The sequence below is a fragment of the Ovis aries genome, chromosome 1, assembly GCF_016772045.2.
Source record: "Ovis aries strain OAR_USU_Benz2616 breed Rambouillet chromosome 1, ARS-UI_Ramb_v3.0, whole genome shotgun sequence".
In the NCBI taxonomy this organism is placed as follows: domain Eukaryota; kingdom Metazoa; phylum Chordata; class Mammalia; order Artiodactyla; family Bovidae; genus Ovis; species Ovis aries.
In genome coordinates, this window is record NC_056054.1 from 93,333,711 (window position 1) to 93,356,914 (window position 23,204).

The following is a 23,204-nucleotide window of genomic DNA, read 5'->3' on the forward strand; positions in this document are numbered from 1 at the left end:
TTTTGGCAGCTTCATTATGAAGGCATGATTGATTAAGCCTTTGGCCATTGGCAGTTGATTCAACCTCCAATAGCTCACCTCTGCCCAGAGGCCTGGAGGGAGGGGCTGGAAGTTCCAACCCTCTTTACATGGTTGGCTCCCCTGACAACCAGCCCCTATCTATGAGGCTTTCCAAAAGTCACCTCATTAACATAATAAGCTCAGTGTGATTGAGAGGGGCTTATTATAAATAATAAAAGACACCTGTTTTAGCTGTATTGCTCTGAAGCTTTTTCAGGAACTGGAAAAATAAATCTTACAGAAACAATATACCCCCTGAGGGGAAAGTTAGGGAGTTCAGAATGGACACGCACACACTGCTATATTTAAAATGGGCAACCAACAGGAGCCTACTGTACAACACGTGGAACTCTGCTCAGTGTTACGTGACAGCCTGGATGGGAGGGGAGGATAGGTACGTGTACATGTGTGACTGAGTCCCTTCTCTGTTCACTTGAAATTAACACAGCATTGTTAATTGGCTCTACCCCAATATCATATGAAAAGTTTTTTTAAAAAAAGATACCCCTGTAATTCTTACATAGGAAATTACAAGGGCTTCAGGAGCTATGTTACAGGAACAATGGTTGAAAACCAAATATATATTTCTTATTATAAATTGCAGTGTCACACTCATAAATGCAATCACACAATATTTTTTCTTTTTGTCTGTTTCTCTTAGCATAGAGTCAGAGTTCATCCATGTTGTAGCTTGCTAGAATTTCATTCCTTTTTAAGGCTGTATAATATTCCATTGGATGTATATGTCACATTTTGTTTATCTGTTCATCTGTGAATGGACATTAGGGTTCATTCCACCTTTTGGGTGTTGTAACTAATGCTGCTATGAACCTTAGCACACAAATACCTGTCTGAATCCCTGCTCTCAGTTCTTTTGTATATATACTCAGAAGTGGAATCACTATATCATATGGTTTGTTTTTATTTAATTGCGAAGTCATGTCTGACTCTTTGCGACCCTGTGGACTCTGTCCGTCTCCTCTGCCCATGGGATTTCCCAGGTAAGAATACTAGAGTGTGTTACCAGTTCCCTTTCTGGGGAATCTTTCTGACCTAGGGATCAAACTCAAGTCTTCTGCACTGCAGGATTCTTCAGCACTGAGCCACCTGGGAAGCCCAATCATATTGTTATTGTATATATAATTTTTCAAGGAAAATACTCAAGGGATTTAAAGCCCATTAATTTATTGGAGAAAAGGACCGTTCATTTTTGGCCTCATATATGTCATATAGTATGTTAGGTGTCAGAGAAACAGACACTAATGGCTTACAGCTCTTCCTGTCTAGAGATGCAGGGACTTGGAGTGAAGGACATAGTCAACAGACGGGTAAGTAATTAGCTATTGCATACTGTACTGTGTTCAGTGCTGCCGCAGGATGTTTATAGACTACTGTGGGAGCACATTACAATACCAATTTCTGGGGTTTCTGAAGACAGAATCTCCTTGGGTGTTGTCCTGGATGGATGTTCTGTTGAATTCTGGTTAACAGTGGTAATGCAGTGGAGAAATTCTAGTATACAAGTTTTTGTTGTACATTTGCTTTTTTTAAATAGCTAACTCCATCCATCCATCTTTTCTGTGACTTAAATGTCTCCTCTTTGTTTTTTTTCTTCCTCTAGTGGTTTTTAATTGCCAACAGATCTTACAAAGTGAGTGCAGCAAGCTCTTTTTTCTTCAGTGGAGTGTTTGTGGGAGTTATCACTTTCGGTCAACTCTCTGATCGCTTCGGAAGGAAGAAAGTCTATCTCACAGGTAATCTGTTAGTGTTCATGAACTGAGTAAAAGAAGTTATTTTCCTAAGGTTCCCAGAGACATAGTAAGGAGACCATTTTCCTAAGTTTCTCAGGGAATTGCTGTATGGACCCAGAACTGATTTTTATTTCACTGGTGAGAGGTCAAGTGCTTCTAGCCAAGCATTTTAAAGCATACCTGGGGAAAGCCAGGTATTTGCATTATAAGCATTTGCTAGTGGTGCCTTCTGCAATCCGTGGATTCTAATTCATGCCATGTTTCTAAGGGGAACAAAGATTGAGGCGGTTTGCTAGATCCATTTCCTTGTATCTTGTGTGTTGATTCATTTCAGATGAGCTCCACAGGACTCAGCATAGTTCACTGGTCAAGCTGAGTACGAACTAGGAATTTTCAATTTTCAGTGTTATTGGGAATAGTTGAAAACTGCGCATGAAGACAGAAATCAACTTGTAACAAAGAAAACCTCAGTTTTTCTTGATAATCTTTAAGAGAAACTGATTTAGAAACAAACAAACCATAGCTTAGAAAATTTAAGTTCACGAAGATTTATCTTTACAAATTAACGCATATATTACATTCATCAAGTGTGTGTTGCCTCTGGTTTATTGCATACTGTTCTTCTCTTTCTAGGTTTTGCTCTTGACATCTTGTTTGCTATTGCAAATGGCTTTTCCCCTTCATATGAGTTCTTTGCAATAACTCGCTTCCTGGTGGGCATGATGAATGGAGGGATGTCGCTAGTGGCCTTTGTCCTGCTGAACGAATGTGTGGGCACCGCCTACTGGGCACTCGCAGGTACTGCTTCAATCTAGGCCGACTTGGAGATGGGGAGTGGCTCCAGAGAACTTTGCAGGAACCAGCTTAGCCCTCGTGTCTAAAAATGCATCTAGACTTGAGGTGCTCTATCCAAATACTAGATTTGCTTTCTTTTTGTTTTTTTTTTTTGGTTTTCTTTCTTTCTTTTTTTTTTTTTCACCATATGGGCTCTTAGTTCCCTGAGCAGGGATCCAACCTGCATTCCCTGTCTTGGAAGCACAGTCTTCATCATGAGACTGCCAGGGAAATCCCTAGATTTCCTTTCCTCAGTTCTGTGTGGCCTTGAATGAGTCATTAGTCATTTTATTTTATTCGCCTATTGGTAGTCTCCCCTGGGGCCTACAGATGGTGACCTTGTCCCTATACTCAGATTGCCTGAAGGTATTTGTTAATTGCTTTTTTTACCATAAAGTGAAAAATAGTGCAGAGGAAATACTAGAAACTCCTTTCTCAGTGCCTTGGTATTGTACTTTATTAAATCTTTGTCTCATAGGCCTTTTTACTGTTCTCTTCAATTCTAGTATTTCTTTAGTGATGTTTAAGTTTCTAGATGGAGGCCATGTTCTGTATTACTTTTAACCATCCCATTATGTTTTTGAGAAGTGTCAATGATTTTTAAAAGCATCCCTGACTTCATGTCTTGGGAGGGCGATTGCACTAAGATTCTACTTTGTGGACTATAGGTTTGCAGTGAAGAACTTTGTTTTGCTTTCCATTCATTTAAACGTTATTGAGCACTATAGATGCTCTTGTACTATTAGGGGAGCAAGTTGATTGTGCAACTGTAGAGATGAGTCTGCATGAGCATGTAGCTGATAGAGTGCCAGCTACCATTTGCTGAGCATCTGTTATGTACCAGGAACCAAGCTCCGCATCTGGCCAATGCCTCTAATATTCCCAGAACCTACAAGTTAAGAACTTCTACCTTCATTTTACAAATGAGGACACTTCACCACTGAAGATGTTGCAGGAAGGGGAGCCCTTCTGGAACCCAAGAATGGGCTCTTGTCTAACACTCAGAAATGAATTGTCGGAGGAGACACACGTGCTGACAAAGCAAGAGACTTTACTGGGAAGGGCACCTGGGCGGAGAGCAGCCACGTAAGGGAACCCGGAGAGCTGCGCTACCACGAGGTCCGCAGTCTCGGTGTCATGGTGATGGGATTAGTTTCCGGGTGGTCTTTGGCCGGTCGTTCTGACTCAGGGCGCCTGCTGGTGGCACATGTGTTGCTTAGCCAAGATGGATGCCAGTGAGAAGAATTTTGGGAGGCGGTCGGACACAAGGTGTCTCCTTTTGACCCTTCCCAAACTCTCTTGGTTGGTGGTGGCTTGTTAGTTCCATGTTCCTTACTAGGACCCCCTGTCATAGAACACTGCAGATGGCTGCTGGTGCCTGGCCGGAGTGGGTGGCTCCAGTCAGTGTGTTCCCCCGAACGAAAGGAGAGGTTGTGTGCCTGTTTGACACAGCTCATGACGGACCAGGGCTTCCCTGGTGGCTCAGAGGTTAAAGCGTCTGCCTCCAATACGGGAGACCTGGGTTTGATCCCTAGGTTGGGAAGATCCCCTGGAGAAGGACATGGCAACCCACTCCAGTATTCTTGCCTGGAGAATCCCATGGACGGAGGAGCCTGGTGGGCTACAGTCCACGGGGTCGCAAAGAGTCGGACACGACTGAGCAGCTTAACTAACTAACATGATGGTCAGGGCTTAGATGATGCCAGGCCCATGTCATCCCACTTTTCCCTGAGGACTCCCCTCTGTATCTTCCATTTATTGTTGTTCAGTCACTCAGTCATGTCCGACTCTTGTGATCCTATGGACCGCAGCACGCCAGGCTTCCCTGTCCTTCACCATCTCCCAGAGCTTGCTCAAACTCATGTCCCTTGAGTCAGTGATGCCATCCAAGCATCTCATCATCTGTCACCCCCTTCTCCTCCTGCCTTCAGTCTTTCCCAGTATCAGGATCTTTTCTAATGAGTTGGTTCTTCACATCAGGTGGCCAAAGTATTAGAGCTTCAGCTTCACCATCAGTCCTTCCAACTAATATTCAGGATGGATTTCCTTCAGAACTGACTGGTTAGATCTCCCTGCAGTCCAAGGGACTCTCAAGAGTCTTCTCCAACACCGCAGTTCAAAAGCATCAGTTCTTCAGCACTCAGCCTTCTTTATGATCCAGCTCTCACATCCGTACATGACTACTAGAAAAATCATAGCTTTGACTATATAGACCTTTGTTGGCAAAGTAATGTCTCTGCCTTTTAATATGCTGTCTGGCTTGTCATAGCCTTTCTTCCAAGAAGCAAGCGTCTCTTAATTTCATGGCTGCAGTCACCGTCCTCAGTGATTTTGGAGCCCCCAAAATAAAAGCTGTCACTGTTTCCATTGTTTCCCCATTTATCTGCCATGAAGTGATGGGACTGGATCCCATGATCTTAGTTTTTGGAATGTTTAGTTTTGGGCCAGCTTTTCCACTCTCCTCTTTCACCTTCATCAAGCGGTGCTTTAGTTCTTCTTTGCTTTCTGCCATGAGGGTGTAGTCATGGGTCACCTCATATGAATACTAGTTGCTTGGCCCTTTTTTGTCACTGGTCTTGTCTTCGGAGTTAGTAAAGGCTGATGTATTGAATTGGAAGACAGAGGCAAAATAAGCTCTGCTGTATTATGTCCACCGAACTGCTGTCCAAGCTGAAGGACACAGAGGGTTGAACAAGTTAGAACTAGACTGGGAGGAGGAGACACCAGCTCCATCCTTGCAGGACAGGCTTCTTGCCTGCTTCTTACACATCATGCTTCATAATTCACTTTGTCTATATTAGCTTTCAGAAAAGCCATTAGAGGTGGGCTTTTTTTTTTTTTTCCCCCTAGCCCAAATCCTAAGTTAGGATCAGTGAGAAAACATCTTTGAGTCTTCAGTTTGCATTGAGACTGTTAAAGTCATTTTTGCAAGTAGTGGGTTCAGACTTGCTGGGACTTTGCCAGAAATGAGTGATGATGGTATTCATGACCACTCACATTATCCAGGGGAAGACACACAAGCACCCTCTCCTGGGGTTTTGGTTTCCCTGAGTCCAAAATCTTGCTCATACAAAGCATCATGAGTACATGTTTTTCATCTTCCTGGCACATTCGTCTATTAAAATATTCACATTTGACTCTAGTTGTTCCATGAAGAAGATGCTTTCTTACAAAGCATGTATACTTCCCCCACCCTACCAAGTTCTCTAGGATAGTTCCTGTCCCGTTGCCTACCTTCAGCAAAAAGGAAGACCTCTTGGTCTCTTGCTCCCTTTCCAGTTTCCTGAAGCCAGTGAAAAGATCTCTGTTAAAGCACTTTCACGTTCCGTCCTTGTCCTTGAGGCTGAGTTAAAGTAAGACTATTAAAATTTCTATAGCAAAGGGAAAAAGGGGAAAAAAACTGCAACAGTGGTACCAGATGGTTGCCAAATTCAATGTGAAATTCAGAAGGAGCTTGAGAGAGTTCCTAGAAGGCCAGTGCACTTGACCTGCACCCAGGACAGAAATAAGTTTCTGCTGCTCCTAAAACTCTTCTGTGAGGAGTTTCCTCCTTCCCTCCTCCATGAGCAGTCTTCCCCCGAAGTTTTGTCCTTGACCTTTCTTTCCAGGCTGTTCTTTCCAGTACAATTAAAAAAGTAAAATAAAACCTTTTTATTTTGTTTTGAAGTATAGCTGATGAACAATGTTGTGATAATTTCAAGAGAACAGCGAAGAGTCTCAGCCGTACATGTGCATGTATCTATTCTCCCCCAAACTCCCCTCCCATCCAGGCTGCAGCATAACATTGAGCAGCTTTCCATATGCTATAGGGTACATCCTTGTTGGTTTTCTGTGTTAAATGTAGCAGTGTGTACTCGTCCATCCCAAACTCCCTAACTATCCCTTCCCCCACAGCAGTCACACATTTGTTCTGTAAGTCTGTGAATCTCTTTATGTTCTGTAAGTAAGTACATTTGTATCATTTCTTTTTAGATTCCACCTGTAAGGGATGTCATATGATATTTCTCTTCTATCTGACTTCAGTCAGTGTGACACTCTCTAGGTCCATCCATGTTGCTCTCCAGCACGACTTTATGTACTCCTATAACATCCAGTATGCTCAGAGCTGAAAGGAATTGAGGGGAAAAACCTAAATAATTCACAGGAGGGGATTGATTGGAGGAATCCCATGGACAGAGGAGCGTAGCAGGCTCTATAGTCCATGGGTTGCAAAGAGTTGGACACTACTAAAGCGCCTTAGCATGGCACAGCACCCTGATTGTTTAGCGGTAAAAAAAAAATTGTTTTGAAAAATTATGCATGATTACAAATAATATTTGCGGTATGAATAAAGTACTATATAAAGTACATATAACAAAGTATAAGTGCAAACTGAAAACATCCATTTATAACCAGTTGCAGTGTAGTGCTTAACAAGAATAAGTAAAATTGATTGAAAATTTTTGAGAGTAGAAAAAGTAAAATACTAAAGCTATGAAAAATGTCACATTAATATATTTGTTTTTAATTTTCTTATATAAATACCTTATAACAAAAGTTATTGATGTTCATTGTAAAAACAAAAATCAAGAAACATATAGAAGTGAAACATAAAGAACACATATAGTCCTGCTCATCCAAAGACCACAACTGTAAACAGATTGCTGTGTGTCCTTCCAGAGCTTCTCCTTTGCATATCTCTTCTGCAACATTCATTTATTAAACAGACCTTGCCATGTACCAGACATACTGCTTTTTAAAAAACTTTTCATGGGAATATTGTTGATTTACAATGTTGTGTTAGTTTTAGGTGGATAGCAAAGTCGATCAGTTATATGTATTCATATATCCACTCCTTTTTTAGGTTCTTTTCCCATGTAGGCCATTACAGAGTACTGAGTAAACTTCCCTGTGCTACTCAGTAGGTCCTTATCTGTTTTATATGTTGTAGTATGTATATGTCAATCCCAATCTCTTAAGTTGGCCTTTTCCATTTATTATTTTTTTATTGGAATATAATTGCTTTATGATGTTGTGTTAGTTTCTGTTATACAACTGAGTCAGCTGTATGTGTACGTATATCCCCTCCCTCCCAGCGCCCCCCATCCCACCCCTCTAGTCATCGCAGAGCACCCAGTTGAGCTCCCTGTGCTATATAGCAGCTTCCCACTAGCTATCTATTTTACACATGGTAGGTATATATGTTAATGCTATCCAGATACTACTTTTATAGACAGACACTTGGGATATAAGAGTGAACACGCCAGGCCTGGGTGGGGGAAGGTCCTTGCTCTTACGGAACTTATGTTTTAGTCAGGAGAGGCATAACCAATGTGAAGTAATTTCTGAAAACTTTAAGTGCAGTGAAGAAAATTAAACAGGATAATAGAGTATGCAGTAAGTGCAGGAGACAGTTACATTAAATAGGAAAGTTAGAGAAAACTTTGATGTAGGTATTTAATCAAAGATGTGAAGGATGCGGAAGACCTAGGGGGTATGGTTTTCTGAGCAAACATTCCAGTCGCATGGAGTGGCAGGAACAGGCCCCTGAGGGCAGGAATGAGCTGCTCTAAGCACCTGAAAAGATGCAGTGTGGAAAAGGCAGGAGGAGGCTGGGCTGAGATCAGGCTGGAGGGGCTGAGTGTTGTAGGGTGCGTGATGGGCCAAATTAGGGTTGTTTTTTGTTTTAACTAAAAATACAGTGAGTTGCCAGTGACTGAATTAAAGAGAGGAGCCATAGAACCTTGCATACAGAAAGATCGCTCTGGTAGGTGTATGCAGGCTGGATCGTAGAGGAGCAAGAGTAGAAACTGAGGGGCCATTCAGGAGGCTGGTGTGGTTACCCCTGTAGAATCCGCAGATGTTTTGAAAGAGGAGGAAAGTGCGTGCGTGGTGACCTGCTAAAGAATCAGCAGAGAAGGCAAGAGAAGAAGGGATCAAGGGGGCTTCACGGCCTTCTGCTTGAAAGCTGAATGGACCGTTGGTGCTGCTTATAAAAATGAAGTCATCACTGTACATTATCTTCTCACCTGCTGAAATTTGACTTTTGCTAGTGCAAACTGACCAGGGGTTGCAGACTTGAAATTAGTTAAAAATAAGCAGAAAAGAAATCAGAAAAATAGATGTAAATAACCAAAGACCATGGGTGCATGTGTGCGTGCTCAGTTATGTCTGACTCTTTGTGACCCCACGGACTCTGCCAGGCTCCTCTGTCCATGGGATTTCCCAGGCAAGAAAACAGGAGTGGGTTGCCATTTCCTCCTCCAGGAGATCTTCCCCACCCAGGGATGGAACCCAAGTCTCCTGAGTCTCTTGCATTGGCAGGCAGATTCTTTACCAGTGTGCCACCTGGATAGGCCCATAAACAGCTACAAAACCACCTATGGCATTCCAGAGCTACAAAATGCAGAAGTGGTGATTTGAAATGTTCATTTTTTTTTAAATTAAAATTTTTAACCAAATAGCCTAGAGCCTTACCACATCTTTATCTCCTCACCTTATTCCTGTTGTCATTTCCAGGCATATGTGTGCAACTTCTGGCTAGGTATCTGTTGACCCCTCAAATTAAAGATATTGCCTTCTTTCACCTAAAATCTACATCCTTTTCTGGGACTTCTATCTATAGCCATGTCATCATGGTATTTAAGTCATGAAACTGGAACCTTTGAATCCTTTCCTGCTGTTTACCATATCCAGCTGATAGAGATATCGCTTTCTGTGATAGAGATTCAACTGTGATGAGCTTAGATACAAAGGGGAATCACTTAGTTAATGCACTCAAACCAAGAAGAGCCAGGCCTTGGCAATGCTTAGAACAAGGAAGTTAGATGTGTCTCATTTCTGTTTCCCGTCGTCTCTGAGAAACTTCCCCTGCTCAGTCAGGGATGAGGCCCAGCAGGTCATTGGTTTCACTGCCAAGTTCAGTATTTGAAAATCCTGAAATACTGGTAGGAACTCTGATTGTCCCAGCTGGGGTCACCATGGGGGAACCACGATTGACATCTCCCCCTTGAACCACAGGGATGAAATATGGGAAGGTCATCTTTCCAAAAAAAAAAAAAAGGAAAGGATTCTTGGAGTTAGAAAGAAGTGCTAAGTAGGTAATATTTTATAACAGACACTCACCAGGGGAGGCTTCTAGATGGCATTTTTGGGGACGTTAATAGGCTAAAACGTTAAAAAGGCTATACCCTTTTTACAGTAGGACCGTATAGCTAACATTTGTACATCATGCATTATTTCATTTGAAACTAATGACTATACTTTTTGAGGTTTGTGTTATTATTTCTCTTTCATTTATGGGAAAACAGAGACTCAGATATTTAAGGATTTTCCCTAAGTCATATGGCAGTGTAGAAGAACTGGGGTCTGAACTTGGTCCTGCTGAAGTGGTCCCGTCCTGTGGTCCTTTGTCTTCTTGCCCACGTTGTTGTCAGTGGATACCGAGTACTCGGAACTGTTCTGAGCAGTGACAGAAAGCCTTGTTCTTGGAAACCAGGTGCTATTTGGTGCACTGTAATGAATCTGTAATAGCTATTGATTATCTAAGTTTCTAGGGAAATCACAGGGAATGGAAATCCCATTCCCTTACTTAGCAGACCGCATGCCCTGACTGGTTTTCTGTTCATGCTGAACTGACTGTCACATTAGCCTTCCCTTCTGCATCCCCTTTTTCCTCACTAGGGCAGACAGCAAACAAGTCATTGTGTTTTGTTATAGATTGATAATCTGTGGACAAGAATAAGAGAAATGTTTGTCTTGCAGGATTGTTGTAGAAAATTCCTGTAACAAAGTTGTGTTGCTGTGGGATGCCCATAGGAGCCCGCCTTTCCCTAGAATAGTGACAGGGGACAGGAACGGTACCGAGTGCAGGCTGTCCAGTCAGACCGGGGGACAGCACCTCCTGGCTGGGCCACATGCAGCCCCAGGTCTTAGACTGCAGCACCTAACTTTCTCTGAGCTATTTCCTCCGTCTGTAGATAGCTAATAGTGGTACCGGCTTTATAGGACAATGTTGATAAAGTCTGCTGCTAAGCTGCTGCTGCTGCTAAGTCACTTCAGTCGTGTCTGACTCTGTGTGACCCTGTAGACGGCAGCCCACCAGGCTCCCCCGTCCCTGGGATTCTCCAGGCAAGAACACTGGAGTGGGGTGCCATTTCCTTCTCCAATGCATGAAAGTGAAAAGTGAAAGGAAGTTGCTCAGTCGTGTCCGACTCTTCGCGACCCCATGGACTGCAGCCTACCAGGGTCCTCCACAGTCTAATACTCAACAAATAGTAGCTATTATATAAATAAATAGTGATAGGTGTACTTTACTACTAATCGTAGCAGTTATAGAAAGCATGTCAGAGGTACAGAATCTGCAGGTATACTGGGCAGCACAGTGGGTTTGTGCTCACTTGTTATTTATTTCAAAAATCATAAGATCCTTAACAACCCTGTGGTTGATATTTTACCTGTCAGTGTGCTGACAAAAATTCATGCTTTGTGGAACTTACATTCTACTTGGAAGAGAAAGACACGAAACAAATGTATAATGTCAGGTATCTGGTGGTGATAAATGGGGAAGGACAGTATGGAGAACTGGGGAATAGGCTGCGATTCAAGATAAGGATTTCAGGGACAGCCGCTGTGATGGAGATGCAGTCCCACCACTGCCATAGTCTCATGACCTAAAACCTCCCACCACGCAGCAAGTAATGTTTCCAAGCCTTAGCCACAAGTTCAGGCAGATGTCAGTGCAACATCAATGCAGAAAGCACTTGGCCAGCTCTTAAAATTTATCGTGACCACATGTGGTTTGTATTTTTCATCTGTCCTTCTTTCTTTCCCACTGATTTCCTGGCCTCTCTTCTGGTCTTATCATCTGATCTTCGATGATATCTGTGTAGGTTTTTCTTTCTGCTGACATCTCAGAAAGAAAGGATTGGTTCCGTGACCTGGGTTGGAAATGGGGTTGCAGATGGTTCTTTCTCAAGTAACAAGCCTCTTTTCCTGAATTAGGGTCAATTGGTGGCCTCTTCTTCGCAGTCGGCATCGCCCAATATGCCCTGTTGGGATACTTCATCCGTTCCTGGAGGACCCTAGCCATACTGGTTAACCTGCAGGGAACAGTGGTCTTTCTCTTATCTTTGTAAGTAGTTTTTCCTCTTAGACTTTTAATTTAATAAGCAGAAGGAATGTCTTAAGAGGATGCGGGTCAATGAGCAGCGTTATTCCTTTTCAGGAGTTTGCCTGAACTGACTTTGGTGAAGAACTAAATTCCGCAAGCGCTCCAATGCTTGGCAGCTCCTGGGAAGAGAGATGCTTAATTAATTCAGAATGCAGGTATCCCTTGTTTAAAGTAACCTCTCAACCTCTGCATTTTAACCTTCAAATTCTCAAGGGAGGGTACTAGTTTCTTTTTTAACCTAATGTCTTAGGCTTAAAAATCTTCAGACTGGATTAGATCCCATGCTAGGGGTGTGACCGAAGTATGATATTATAGACCAGTCTATGCATATTGAATATATAGTGATACCTCCTCATTCCACAGATGACTGTCATCTCAGGGCCTCTACAGGTGGACATGGGAAGATGCTCAGATATGGGAGAAATCCTTAGAGTGCATGGATTCAAAGCAGTACAAGGGTGATGCCCTTCTTAAGGCAAGATAACATGCCATGCTCCGCTTAAGGCTGTAAAATGAGCCACCAACTTAGGCCTGTTTCTCCAGAAGTTTTACTGTGCTTATGAAAGGTTTTCTCCCCTTAGATATCAGACCTTTAATCCAAAACATCAAAATCTTTGGGATAAATAAAATTTTCAGCCAGTGGTGCCAGCTTTCTTCTGCGCTGTACAGTGAGATACCTGTAATAGAATTTTCATTGAGGTAGCAATTCGATTTAGTAATTCTTTATATAAGTTTTACTTATTGAGATTTGGTGGGGATTGAGCTGAAATCTGTTTTCATTCTCTCTTTGAAATTAAGAGAATTGTTAAGTGCAAAAGTGAATATAGTAGAAATAGTTAACCTATATTTATTGATGTCTAAGTCATATCTGATTCTTTTGCGACCTCATGGACTGTAGCCCACCAGGTTTCTCTGTCCATGGGATTTCCCAGGCAAGAATGCCAGAGTGGGTTGCCATTTCCTTCTCCAGGGAATCTTCCCTACCCAGGGATTGAACCCATGTCTCCTGTTTAGCAGACAGATTCTTTACCACTGAGCCTCCAGGGAAGGCCCCAAACTATATTAGAAAGGTAAAATTTATGAAATGCATTCAGTTATGTGAACTAGAGTGAGATAATTTTATTAGAAAGGAAAACTAGCCATATTTTATTAAGCTATATATTGTAAATTTTGGGGGAAAAAAAAAAGGATTCCTTGAATTATAAGCATTCTTATTGATAGTAAATAAATGAATTTTCTTTTTAAATATTTAATAAACTGCCTCCTTCTTAGAGCTTTCCAGGTGGCACAGTTGGTAAAGAATCTGCCTGCCAATGCAGGAGAGGCAGAGACCATGGGGTCACAAAGAGTCAGACACGACTGAGTGAGTGAGCACACAGGTGTACTTCTTAATCCAGGCTGGTTCTCATCCCTCCTTCAATAGTAGGGTGACTTCACTGGTTGATCCAAGGCATTCTTCTAGTTTTCAGAATGTATATTCTGTTTGTTACCACTTAGTACTCGGTGGGGACTTTGACTTGATTGGAGATTAATTCGGGTCATGAAAAATGGGAAACTGAAGAAAGCACGTAAAATCACACTATATGTGTATTCCATCAAGCCTGGAAAGTAAGGCTTGCTGCAGTCAGCCTCCAGTTTCTCTCCTATCCCATCTTGTGTTCCCGTCAGCATACTAAGCTGCTCACTGTTCCAGTTTACACCTTAGGCTGGTCTGCCCCGGTGCCTCCTACTCAGTGCTATGGCCAGCTCCTTCAGTGCCCTTCTCGCCATTTCTCTTATTTATTAGTAGCCTTCCCAGTTTGCTTAAAAGCCACCCGCTCCAAGCTTTTCATGGTCGGATACCCAATCATTTCACTTTTTTGTCTAAATTCTGCAGTACCTTCCTGGCGCCCTTCCAGTGGTCCCTTATTTCTGCCTCACACGGAGCCTAACCTCTATAAAGCAAGCTCTGAACAGCCCCGGCTCTTTGCTCAGCTGCATTTCCCAGCACCAAAGCCCTGGGCCCTTCCATAGACCAGATGCCTCCTGTCCATTGGACAGATGTTAGCACAAAAACCTTTAGAATTAGCCTTCATTAACTGTCAGCAACATCAGAAACAGTCATGTCATTTTAGAGACATACCTTGTTTGTTTTACTAGAGATCTTGTTACTTAGCTCAAAAATTCCTCATTTTCACAATACTTGAATTAGAACAGTTTTATTTTAGAAATCAGTGCCCCCTTAATTTAAAAAGATTTTCCAACTTGAAAGAAATTCACAGGACATTTTCAAGCAGAGGCCTCAGTGTTAAATTAGCAATATAGCTTCTAAAAGTGATCAGGACACTGTGTAGAGGGCAGCATATTCAAGGGCCTCCTTTTCCTTTTGGAAACATGCCCTACTGTTCTGTGGGAATAATCAGTTCGCGTTAGAACTCGTAGTCCTAAATCTGTCCATTGGCAACTGGGTGGGGCTTCGTTGTTGAGAAGCTTATCGGCATCTCAAAATGTGGAGAAATATCAGGTCCTAAATTTAAATCATCCAGATAAATCCAAGTAGAAATAGTTTTATTAACAGAGTCAAATTTCTAAAACCTGAGTATCTCTCAAATACCATCTTTAAACATGATTTATAAAGTTTTAAAAGTGACTTTATTGCTTATAAGCAATTCTGAAAACACAGAGAACCTTAATAGGAAGGGGGGAATAAATTAGTCAGAGATATAATGATAGTGACTGCTAATATGTTGACTGTGTCCTTGTTGGTTCTTTACCACTCCTCTAGTCCCCCTCAGTTTAATGTTTACTATAATAGAGTTTCTGTTATTTCAGTTATATTTCTATCCCACGGATACTCTCCATATTCACCCCACCAGTCTTATGTTCTTCTTATTTGTATTTAGGCTTGATCAGATAGTTTTACATTGTACCTCATATATGGCCCTGTGGATAGGACCGGTTGATCAGATGATCATCATCGGCTGGCCTAACTTCCAACCAAATGGCATTTTACTTGGCTATTTACTTGTGTATTAGTAACAATAATCAGATAGCAGTGAAAAGGTGGATAAAGGAATTTTTTCAGGAGGTTATAGAAGCCTTTGTTGATAACCAAATGTTGTGCCTGCATAGTCTCTCCCCCGAGCAGAACTCCTGGGAAAATGCCTGCCTTTTTTGGTTTTCATTGTCTTTCCTCTCAGCGCTTATTACATTGCTCATGCAAAATGAAAGTGCTCAAATGGTTATTGACGAACTGGCTCTCCATGAAGTTACAAACTGTGGTGTTGGTTGCCCTTCACTCTCCGTACTGAAAGGCATGGAAGTTCTAGAAGGCACTTTAAATATCCTTCAATTAAAAACAAGTACATCAAAGAAAAGTAAATGCATACAGGTTTCATTTTAGTCAAATAATATCAAATTAGATCAAAAGGTTTGATGCTGTGTTTTATAAACAGGGTGTCCATGTTCCTGCCACCAGTTGGTTTTGAAAGGTCCCCTAAAAATATGCAGAACTGTGAAGAGGAGAAAAGATGCATAATACCTGTCTTGAAACTGATGAAAGAGAACTGCTGTGGCAATAGAAATGTTCGATACTTTATAGCTATAGTGAGAAACAGCTGCTGTTTTTTGAAACTGAAAGTTAACCAGAAAATAAGCTTTGTTTCTTGAAGGACTTGGGAGATCAGGAAATATCCTCAGGACATATTAAAGTGAGTGTGTCAGCTGACTGGAAAATATTAAAGCTTTAAAAGCTCTAGAGCTGCTAAAATGTCATCACTTCTTTTTCATTTTTATATGTAGTCTTCAAATAATCTCTACCTCTTAAATAGCATCACTATGTTAAAAACACTTTAAAAATTCTTTTCTGATGTATAATAGAGATTTTAATCTTTGCGAGGCTTTTTCAGATCTTTAAAAACTCTGTATTATGTTTATGAATATTATTCTAACAACACTTGACCATGATTTGGAGTCTCATCTCTGATGCATGTTTTATGAAGAATTACTCAGTATTGTATTGCTGTTTCTATATTATGTATATAATTTATAATTATAAATTGCTATTAATATATTAAAATTTTCTGAAAAGTAAATGTGTCATGTTGATGTTTGGTAGTAGCCAACACAATACTGTAAAGCAATTTTCCTTCAATTAAAAATAAGTAGAAAAAAGTAAATGCATAGTCTGCTTTTTTCACTGCAGCTTTGGAAGCATGTTTTTGGTTTCCATTCATAAAAGAGGCCATTATTAATGTTGGCAGCTGTTGACAGCTGCCCTCTGTAGCCCTCTCTCTTCCACATGTCATTGGGAGAGTCAAGCTCTAAACCTAACATGGAATCCGCTTGTGGTCTGGGGACCATGTCCTGCATGGGGGATCTGTCTCCTTCTGGTGTGTATGTACCTATATGAATATACAGCCTTTGATGACGTCTCTTTCAGATCCATTCCTGAATCACCTCGTTGGTTATACTCCCAGGGTCGGCTGCGTGAAGCTGAAGCCGCTCTGTGCCTCATCGCCAAGAGGAACCGGCAACTCAGGTGCAGCTTCTCACTGGCACACCCGGCCGACGGGAGCTGCGAGGAGGCCGGCAGCTTCCTGGACCTGTTTCGTCACCGGGTGCTCCTGGGGCACACGCTGACCCTGATGTTCATCTGGTAATTCTCTCTAAGAGCTCTGCTGTTGATCTGCAACCCAGGTTATTGATAATCTCTTCTTTCTTCAGGGTTACAGAAAATTTCACTCTTGCGTTCAGCATGAGATTGTTTTCAAAAAAACAACCCTCCCCTGCCTCCCTTAGGCATTGTACTCACCTGAGCTTTCTCAGCATCCTCCCTTTCAAGGAGGAAATAATGGTGCCTGCCGGGAGGTTTACTGAACTTATAGATGTCAGAAACACATTTTTGCTTATGAAGTATCTAATGTAAATTTTAAATCCCCCAGTTCAGTTCAGTTCAGTCGCTCAGTCATGTCTGACTCTCTGTGATCCCATGAACTGCAGCACGCCAGACCTCCCTGTCCATCACCAACTCCTGGATTTCACCCAAACTCATGTCCATCAAGTCAGTGATGCCATCCAGCCATCTCATCCTCTGTCGTCCCCTTCTCCTCCTATCCTCAGTCTTTCCCAGCATCAGGGTCTTTTCAAATGAGTCAGCTCTTTGCATCAGGTGGCCAAAGTATTAGAGTTTCAACTTCAGCATCAGTCCTTCCAGTGAACACCCAGGACTGATCTCCTTTAGATTGGACTGGTTGGATCTCCTTGCAGTCCAAGGGACTCTCAAGAGTCTTCTCCAACACCACAGTTCAAAAGCATAAATTCTCAGTGCTCAGCTTTCTTTATAGTCCAACTCTGACATCCATACATGACTCCTGGAAAAACCATAGCCTTGACTGCTGCTGCTGCTGCTGCTGCTAAGTCACTTCAGTCATGTCTAAATCTGTGTGACCCCATAGACGGCAGCCCACCAGACTCCCCCGTCCCTGGGATTCTCCAGGCAAGAACACTGGAGTGGGTTGCCATTTCCTTCTCCAATGCATGAAAGTGAAAAGTGAAAGGGAAGTTGCTCAGTCGTGTCTGACTCTTCGCGACCCCATGGATGGCAGCCCACCAGGCTCGTCTGTCCATGGAATTTTCCAGGCAAGAGTACTGGAGTGGAGTGCCATCGCCTTCTCCATAGCCTTGACTAGGTGGACCTAAATCCCCCAACCCTCCTCCTTAAAAAAGAAGGAAAGCAGCAGACAGACCAGGGACAGAAGAGTTTCTGAGGACTTTGAAGCACCTTCCCTTGGTTTTGGCCTCAGGTAGGTAGCACATTCTAATTTAACATTCCCACTCACTGACTCAACAAGTGAGCTGACTGTTATCCCTCCTATGAATGAGATCCTAGGAGTGTCCTAGGAGTGCCACATGACAGCCTCAAAGCAGCCTCAAAGCCCTGGTGCCAGTCAGTGAATGAATGGGTTAGCACTCTCCAAACCTGATTTTCTAGTTTGGCTGATTCTGACCTGCCCTCACAATGTTCTTAGCATTAATGTAGGTTGCACTGAATGGTTCAAAATGGTTCCATTGAAAGAATAAAATTGTGGAAAAGGGAGAAATGGATAATCCATATGTAGAATTTGTAGAGTACCCATGTGTTTTAATAGTCATTCCATTGAAGTGCCATAAGTGTAATTGGTCCAGGATTGGACATGAACATCATATTTACTTGCGTAAAGGATGGTTGTGCTGTGGTTTGCATGTATTTGGCAAGAAGGCTACATAGAAACTTGTATTTTTCACATGGGAAGTCATTTTATATGAAGTTAATCATATATATAAAGCTGAAAAGAACAGTAGATTGAGAATAAGAAGCTGCAAAGATAGTTTTCTATAGCATGATTCTCTTTTCCCACCCAATCAAACCCTGGCTATCACCTAAATGGTTAGGGGCCAGGTCATACCAGCTCACTGAGCCAGCTTGCTGCTGGAATATCATGGATACATAAGAAATGTTGAATGAAGGACACAAGCTTGCAGGCATGGGGATTAAGGGAATAAGGGAACCTATTTTTAAAACAATCGATTAATTAATTTAAAATTTTTATTGGTGTACAGCTGATCTACACTGCTGTGTTAGCTTCAAGTGTGCAGCAAAGTGAATCAGTCGTGCATATACATATATCCATTTTTTTTAGATTCTTTTCCCATGTAGGCCATTATAGAGTTTTGAGCAGAGTTCCCTGTGCTATACAGTAGCACAAGGAAGGACTGTCAGTTATCTATTTTATATGTAGTAGGGTACATATGGGGGCTTCCCAGGTGGTGGTAGTGGTATAGAACCTGCCTTCCAATGCAGGAGACATAACTTCGATCCCTGGGTTGGGAAGATCCCCTGAAGGAGGGCATGGCAACCCACTCCAGTGTTCTTGCCTGGAAAATCCTGTGGACAGAGGAGCCTGGAGGGCTACAGTACACAGGGTCACAAAGAGTCAGACATGACTTAGCAAATGAGTTCAAGCACACACTGCAGCCACCCCCCCAACACACACACAGTATGTATCTGCCCATCCCAGTCTCTCAATTTGTCTCTCCCCCTTACCGCTGATAACCGTAAGTTTGTTTTCTACATCTGTAACTCTGTTTTGTAGATAAGTTTATTTGTACCCTTTTTTTGATTCCACATATAAGCAACATCACATGATATTTATCTTTCTCTGTCTGACTCACTTCACTCAGTATGCCAATTTCTATGTCCTTCCATGGGAGCTACTAATTTGAGGTTCTATCAATTGTAAAGGAAATACTTGCAAAGTATGTTCAGGTACTTTAAGGCTCCATAAAACTGCATTTGTGTGTTATGTAGAGAGTCAGTCAAACCCTCTGCCTTGAAGGAAGCATCTGCTTTCTTAGGGGTTACTTACTTACAATTTTAAGGTTTTTTTTTTTTCCCCCAGGAATATTAATTTTTGGGTTCTGGACTTCAGGGGATTAAAAAAAATAGACAAACAAATAAATTAGACCCAGAGTCAGGGAGAGTATTCCTGTTTATTTTGTGTCTTACACAGCCAAAGGAGCTCTTCTCAAATAAACTTCTTCCCCCAGGGCTCAGAATGCTAAAATATACGATAACAGAGACAGTGTCATTCCACATAGTGCCATTCTTTTTGAAGATGCTATAAAATTCTAAAATCTTTTCTGTGGATCTGTCATTGAAGAAAGCCTTAACTGGGGAGTGAAATTATACCTCTGTGTTGAACATCTGTTCCTTTGGTTATTTCCCACAGTAGTGTGGGATAATAATTCCATGATGCCCTAAGTATACTGTTAAATATTATGCAAGCATTTAAAATTTTTGTTTGGGTCCCATAAACAGGATTGAAATGATTTTAATAGCTGTGATTATGCATCCAAACGACCACTCTACCATCAAGGAAATTTGTAGGCGGGGTCCCTATCTCGGGACCAGAGGCCTTGCACGTTCTCCCGATTTTCTCTTACCACCAGCTAAGCTCCTCTAGTGTCTTGAACCAGCTTTGTTTGTTTGTGCCCTTCTTACTACCTTCACAGCCTGAATTAAATATGTATGTGTATTTCTATGTCTGGAATACTTCACTAGGACTTCTATTTTAAATGCAGAATAAATACATACCAACACATACAATACATTAGGCATAGCATTAAGTGAGAGGAGGGTCTCGTCCCCACTGCAGATGGAAAGGATTTAAAAAATATTTTAGGAAGGGGATTCCCCTGGCAGTCCAGTGGTTAAAACCCTGTGCTTCTGATGCAGGGGACACAGGTTCAGTCCCTGGTTGGGGAACTGAGATCCCACAGGCTGTGTGAAGTGAAGAAAAAAAAATTAGGAAAATATTTCAGTTTGCTTAGCTTGCTGCTCACAGCAAAGTACTAGCAGGCAGGGAAAACAGACAATTCACTGTTGCCTTGCATCCTTACCCATGATGTCCCAGCTGTGACTCTGCTCATCATCCATAGTTTATGAATGACAGCTCCACCTAGGACGAAGTAATGGGAAGTAGCTGCTGCCGGAGCTCATTTGCCAGAGAGGGATGAGTCACTCAGCAGGCCATCTCCAGGGACCTCTCTTCCCTTGCCTTCCCTCTCCTTGGTTCCTGTGGCCCATTCTTAATAATAACCTAGGGCACTTGGCCCACTTTGCTTTTTTGGCAGAGATGGAAAGAAAGCTTTCCCTTTCCTGTTGATCTCTTCATAGTTGTAGCTTATTGGACTTTTTCTAAGGAAAAGGGATGCAAGTGGGAGTTTCCTCGTAATTAACACTTGTTAAAATGAACTGTATAAACGTAAAAACTAATGAATTTCCAAAACCCAAGTGTTTTACTGTTGTATAGAAATTTTTAGTTTACAAAATGCATTCATATTTAACAAAGCCAAGTTTCAGGGTTTATTTATGTTCTGTTCTAGTTCATTTTATTTTTAATAATGCAGTTTCCTAGGCACAAAAGGTTTTGCTCTCTGTGGTTTCAATTACCTGAGGTCAACTACAGTCTGAAAATATTAAATGAAAAATTCCAGAAAGTAACAACTCATAAGTTTTAAATTGTGCGACATTCTAAGTGTATGATGAAATCTCATACTCTCCCACTCCATCCCACCTAAGGCATGAATCATCTCTTTGTCCAGCATATCCTGCTTGTTAGTCACTTAGTCACTGTCTTACTGATCAGATCGACTGTCCATATCGCAGGGCTTGTGTTCACATCACCCTTATTTTACTTAGTAATGACCCCAAAGCATAAGAGTAGTGATGCCAGCAATTCAGATGTTCTCTTACTGGGCCCAAGATAGAAGTTAAACCTTATCATAGGTATGGATGTCTAGGGCAAAAAATAGTATATAAAGGGTTTGATACTAACGATGGTTTCCGGCATCCACTGGGAGTCTTGGAACGTATCCTCTGTGGATAAGCAGAGAGTGCTGTATTCCCTTCAGTCTGGAAGAAGTTCCTGTTACTCCCCAGTTTGGAGTTTCAAGATGGCCTTTTCTCCAGCATAGCTTCTGGGCTGTAAGACATAGGCTCCACGCCTGGCACAGTATCTGCCACGCAAGAGGTGCTGCCTCGATGTTTCTGCAATGCTGCGCAGAAATCAGTGACGGGCTTTGATAGTCCTAGAGGAGCCTGCCTCTGCCACGGCCTCATCTTCTCTTCCCTGTTCTGGCTGTCTGCAGCATATGCACCTGCTGAATGCCAGGAGGGGTTGAGACTCTGGCCAGGTGTTACAGTCCCTGTCACTCTGGCCTGCAGGCCACCCACTGGCGACTCAGGCACTTATTAGCATGTGTTCTCAGTACCGTCCCCTGTTGGCTTGCTCCCTAGGAGTTCTTTTCTGGAGTCATTTTCATAATATCACAATGACTGCTTAGGGCAAGTGTTTATAAATAGTTGAATTAAATAAATTTAAAATAGAGTCATTGTCTTCTAATAAATGCAGAAGTGTGTAATGAGGGCACTAATGACATCTCTCTCAGGACCTGGTGACTCGTTTGCTTTATAGAGCATCTAGATGTTGCTCACATCATTTCCAAGGCCCCTTTATTTTTTAAATTTTGTCCTAGTATAGAAATTCTATTAGGATAGAAAGCCTAGTGAGGGAGTCAAACTTACTCTTTGAGACAGAAGGCATTACTTGAACCAGTATTGTAATCTTTTCTGACAAATTCTTATGGACTTTTTCATTGTCTTTCTTGTCTTTCACCCCCAATTGCAGGTTCGTGTGCAGCTTGGTGTATTATGGCCTCACTCTGAGTGCAGGTGATCTAGGTGGAAACATTTATGCCAACTTGGCCCTGTCTGGCCTCATAGAGATTCCATCTTACCCTGTCTGCATCTACTTGATTAACCAAAGATGGTGAGTATGAGTGGGTACGAAATGTACTGTGTAGAGGACACATACACTAACATGCATAAACACCCAAATATTATTGTCTTTGTCCATATGCAGTATCTGCTAAGTATTCCATGGTGATCAGAATTCTTTTCAGACCAAACACAGTGAGAATTCATTTTTTAGTGCATTATTCCTTGGGTTTCAAGCTTATGAGTCATTCTGTAGATTTTTTTTTAATTGAAATACAGTTGATTTACAGTGTTGTGTTAGTTTTTGGTGTATAGCAAAGCCACTCAGTTATACATATATATATATATTCTTTTTCATAACACTTTGCATTATAGTTTATTACAAGATATTGAATATAGTTCCATGTGCCATACAGTAGTGAAAGGTTGTTGCTGAGCCATGGACGACACCAGGATTCTTGGCCTCTGGAGGAGAGGAATTCAATCTGGGGCCAGTGACAAGGCTTGATCACTCAGAGCTTTTGTGTGATAAAGTTTTATTAAATTATAAAAGATAAGACAAAGCTTCTGACATAGACATCAGAAGGGGGCAGAAAGAGTGCCCCACCTGCTAGCCTATGGTAGGTATATGTTATATACCTATCAGCAGGCTGCTACGGAGAAGGCAACGGCAACCCACTCCAGTTCTCTTGCCTGGAAAATCCCATGGACGGAGGAGCCTGGTAGGCTGTAGTCCATGGGGTCGCTAAGAGTCGGGCACGACTGAGCGACTTCCCTTTCACTTTTCACTTTCATGCATTGGAGAAGGAAATGGCAACCCACTCCAGTGTTCTTGCCTGGAGAATCCCAGGGACAGAGGAGCCTGGTGGGCTGCCGTCTGTGGGGTCGCACAGAGTCGGACACGACTGAAGTGACTTAGCAGCAGCAGCAGGCTGCTAATTAGAGAAAGGAAATGTCTCAAAACTCAGAGTGGCACCAGGTCCCTCACCCATAACATGCATTTTGAGATAACATCGCCACAAGGTGAGTCAGTTCATTTCAGTCCCTCAGTTGTGTCTGACTCTTTACAACCCCATGGACTGCAGTATGCGAGGCTTCCCTGTCCATCACC

General features: G+C 42.1%; 1 protein-coding gene across 5 annotated transcripts in view; it reads left to right on the forward strand.

The window, feature by feature from the left end:
- Nucleotides 1–23,204, forward strand: part of SLC22A15 (solute carrier family 22 member 15) — a 115,533-nt gene that overhangs the window by 47,705 nt on the left and 44,624 nt on the right. For all 5 annotated transcript variants that reach the window (XR_009597154.1, XR_009597155.1, XR_009597160.1 and 2 more), the window contains exons 3-7: nucleotides 1,682–1,814; nucleotides 2,445–2,609; nucleotides 11,628–11,757; nucleotides 16,217–16,432; nucleotides 22,005–22,145. Coding sequence is in view for 2 of the 5 variants with exons in the window: in XM_060401496.1 (XP_060257479.1) it covers nucleotides 1,682–1,814; nucleotides 2,445–2,609; nucleotides 11,628–11,757; nucleotides 16,217–16,432; nucleotides 22,005–22,145 (785 nt within the window). In the remaining 3 variants the exon portion in view is untranslated. The remainder of the gene's footprint in view (nucleotides 1–1,681; nucleotides 1,815–2,444; nucleotides 2,610–11,627; nucleotides 11,758–16,216; nucleotides 16,433–22,004; nucleotides 22,146–23,204) is intronic.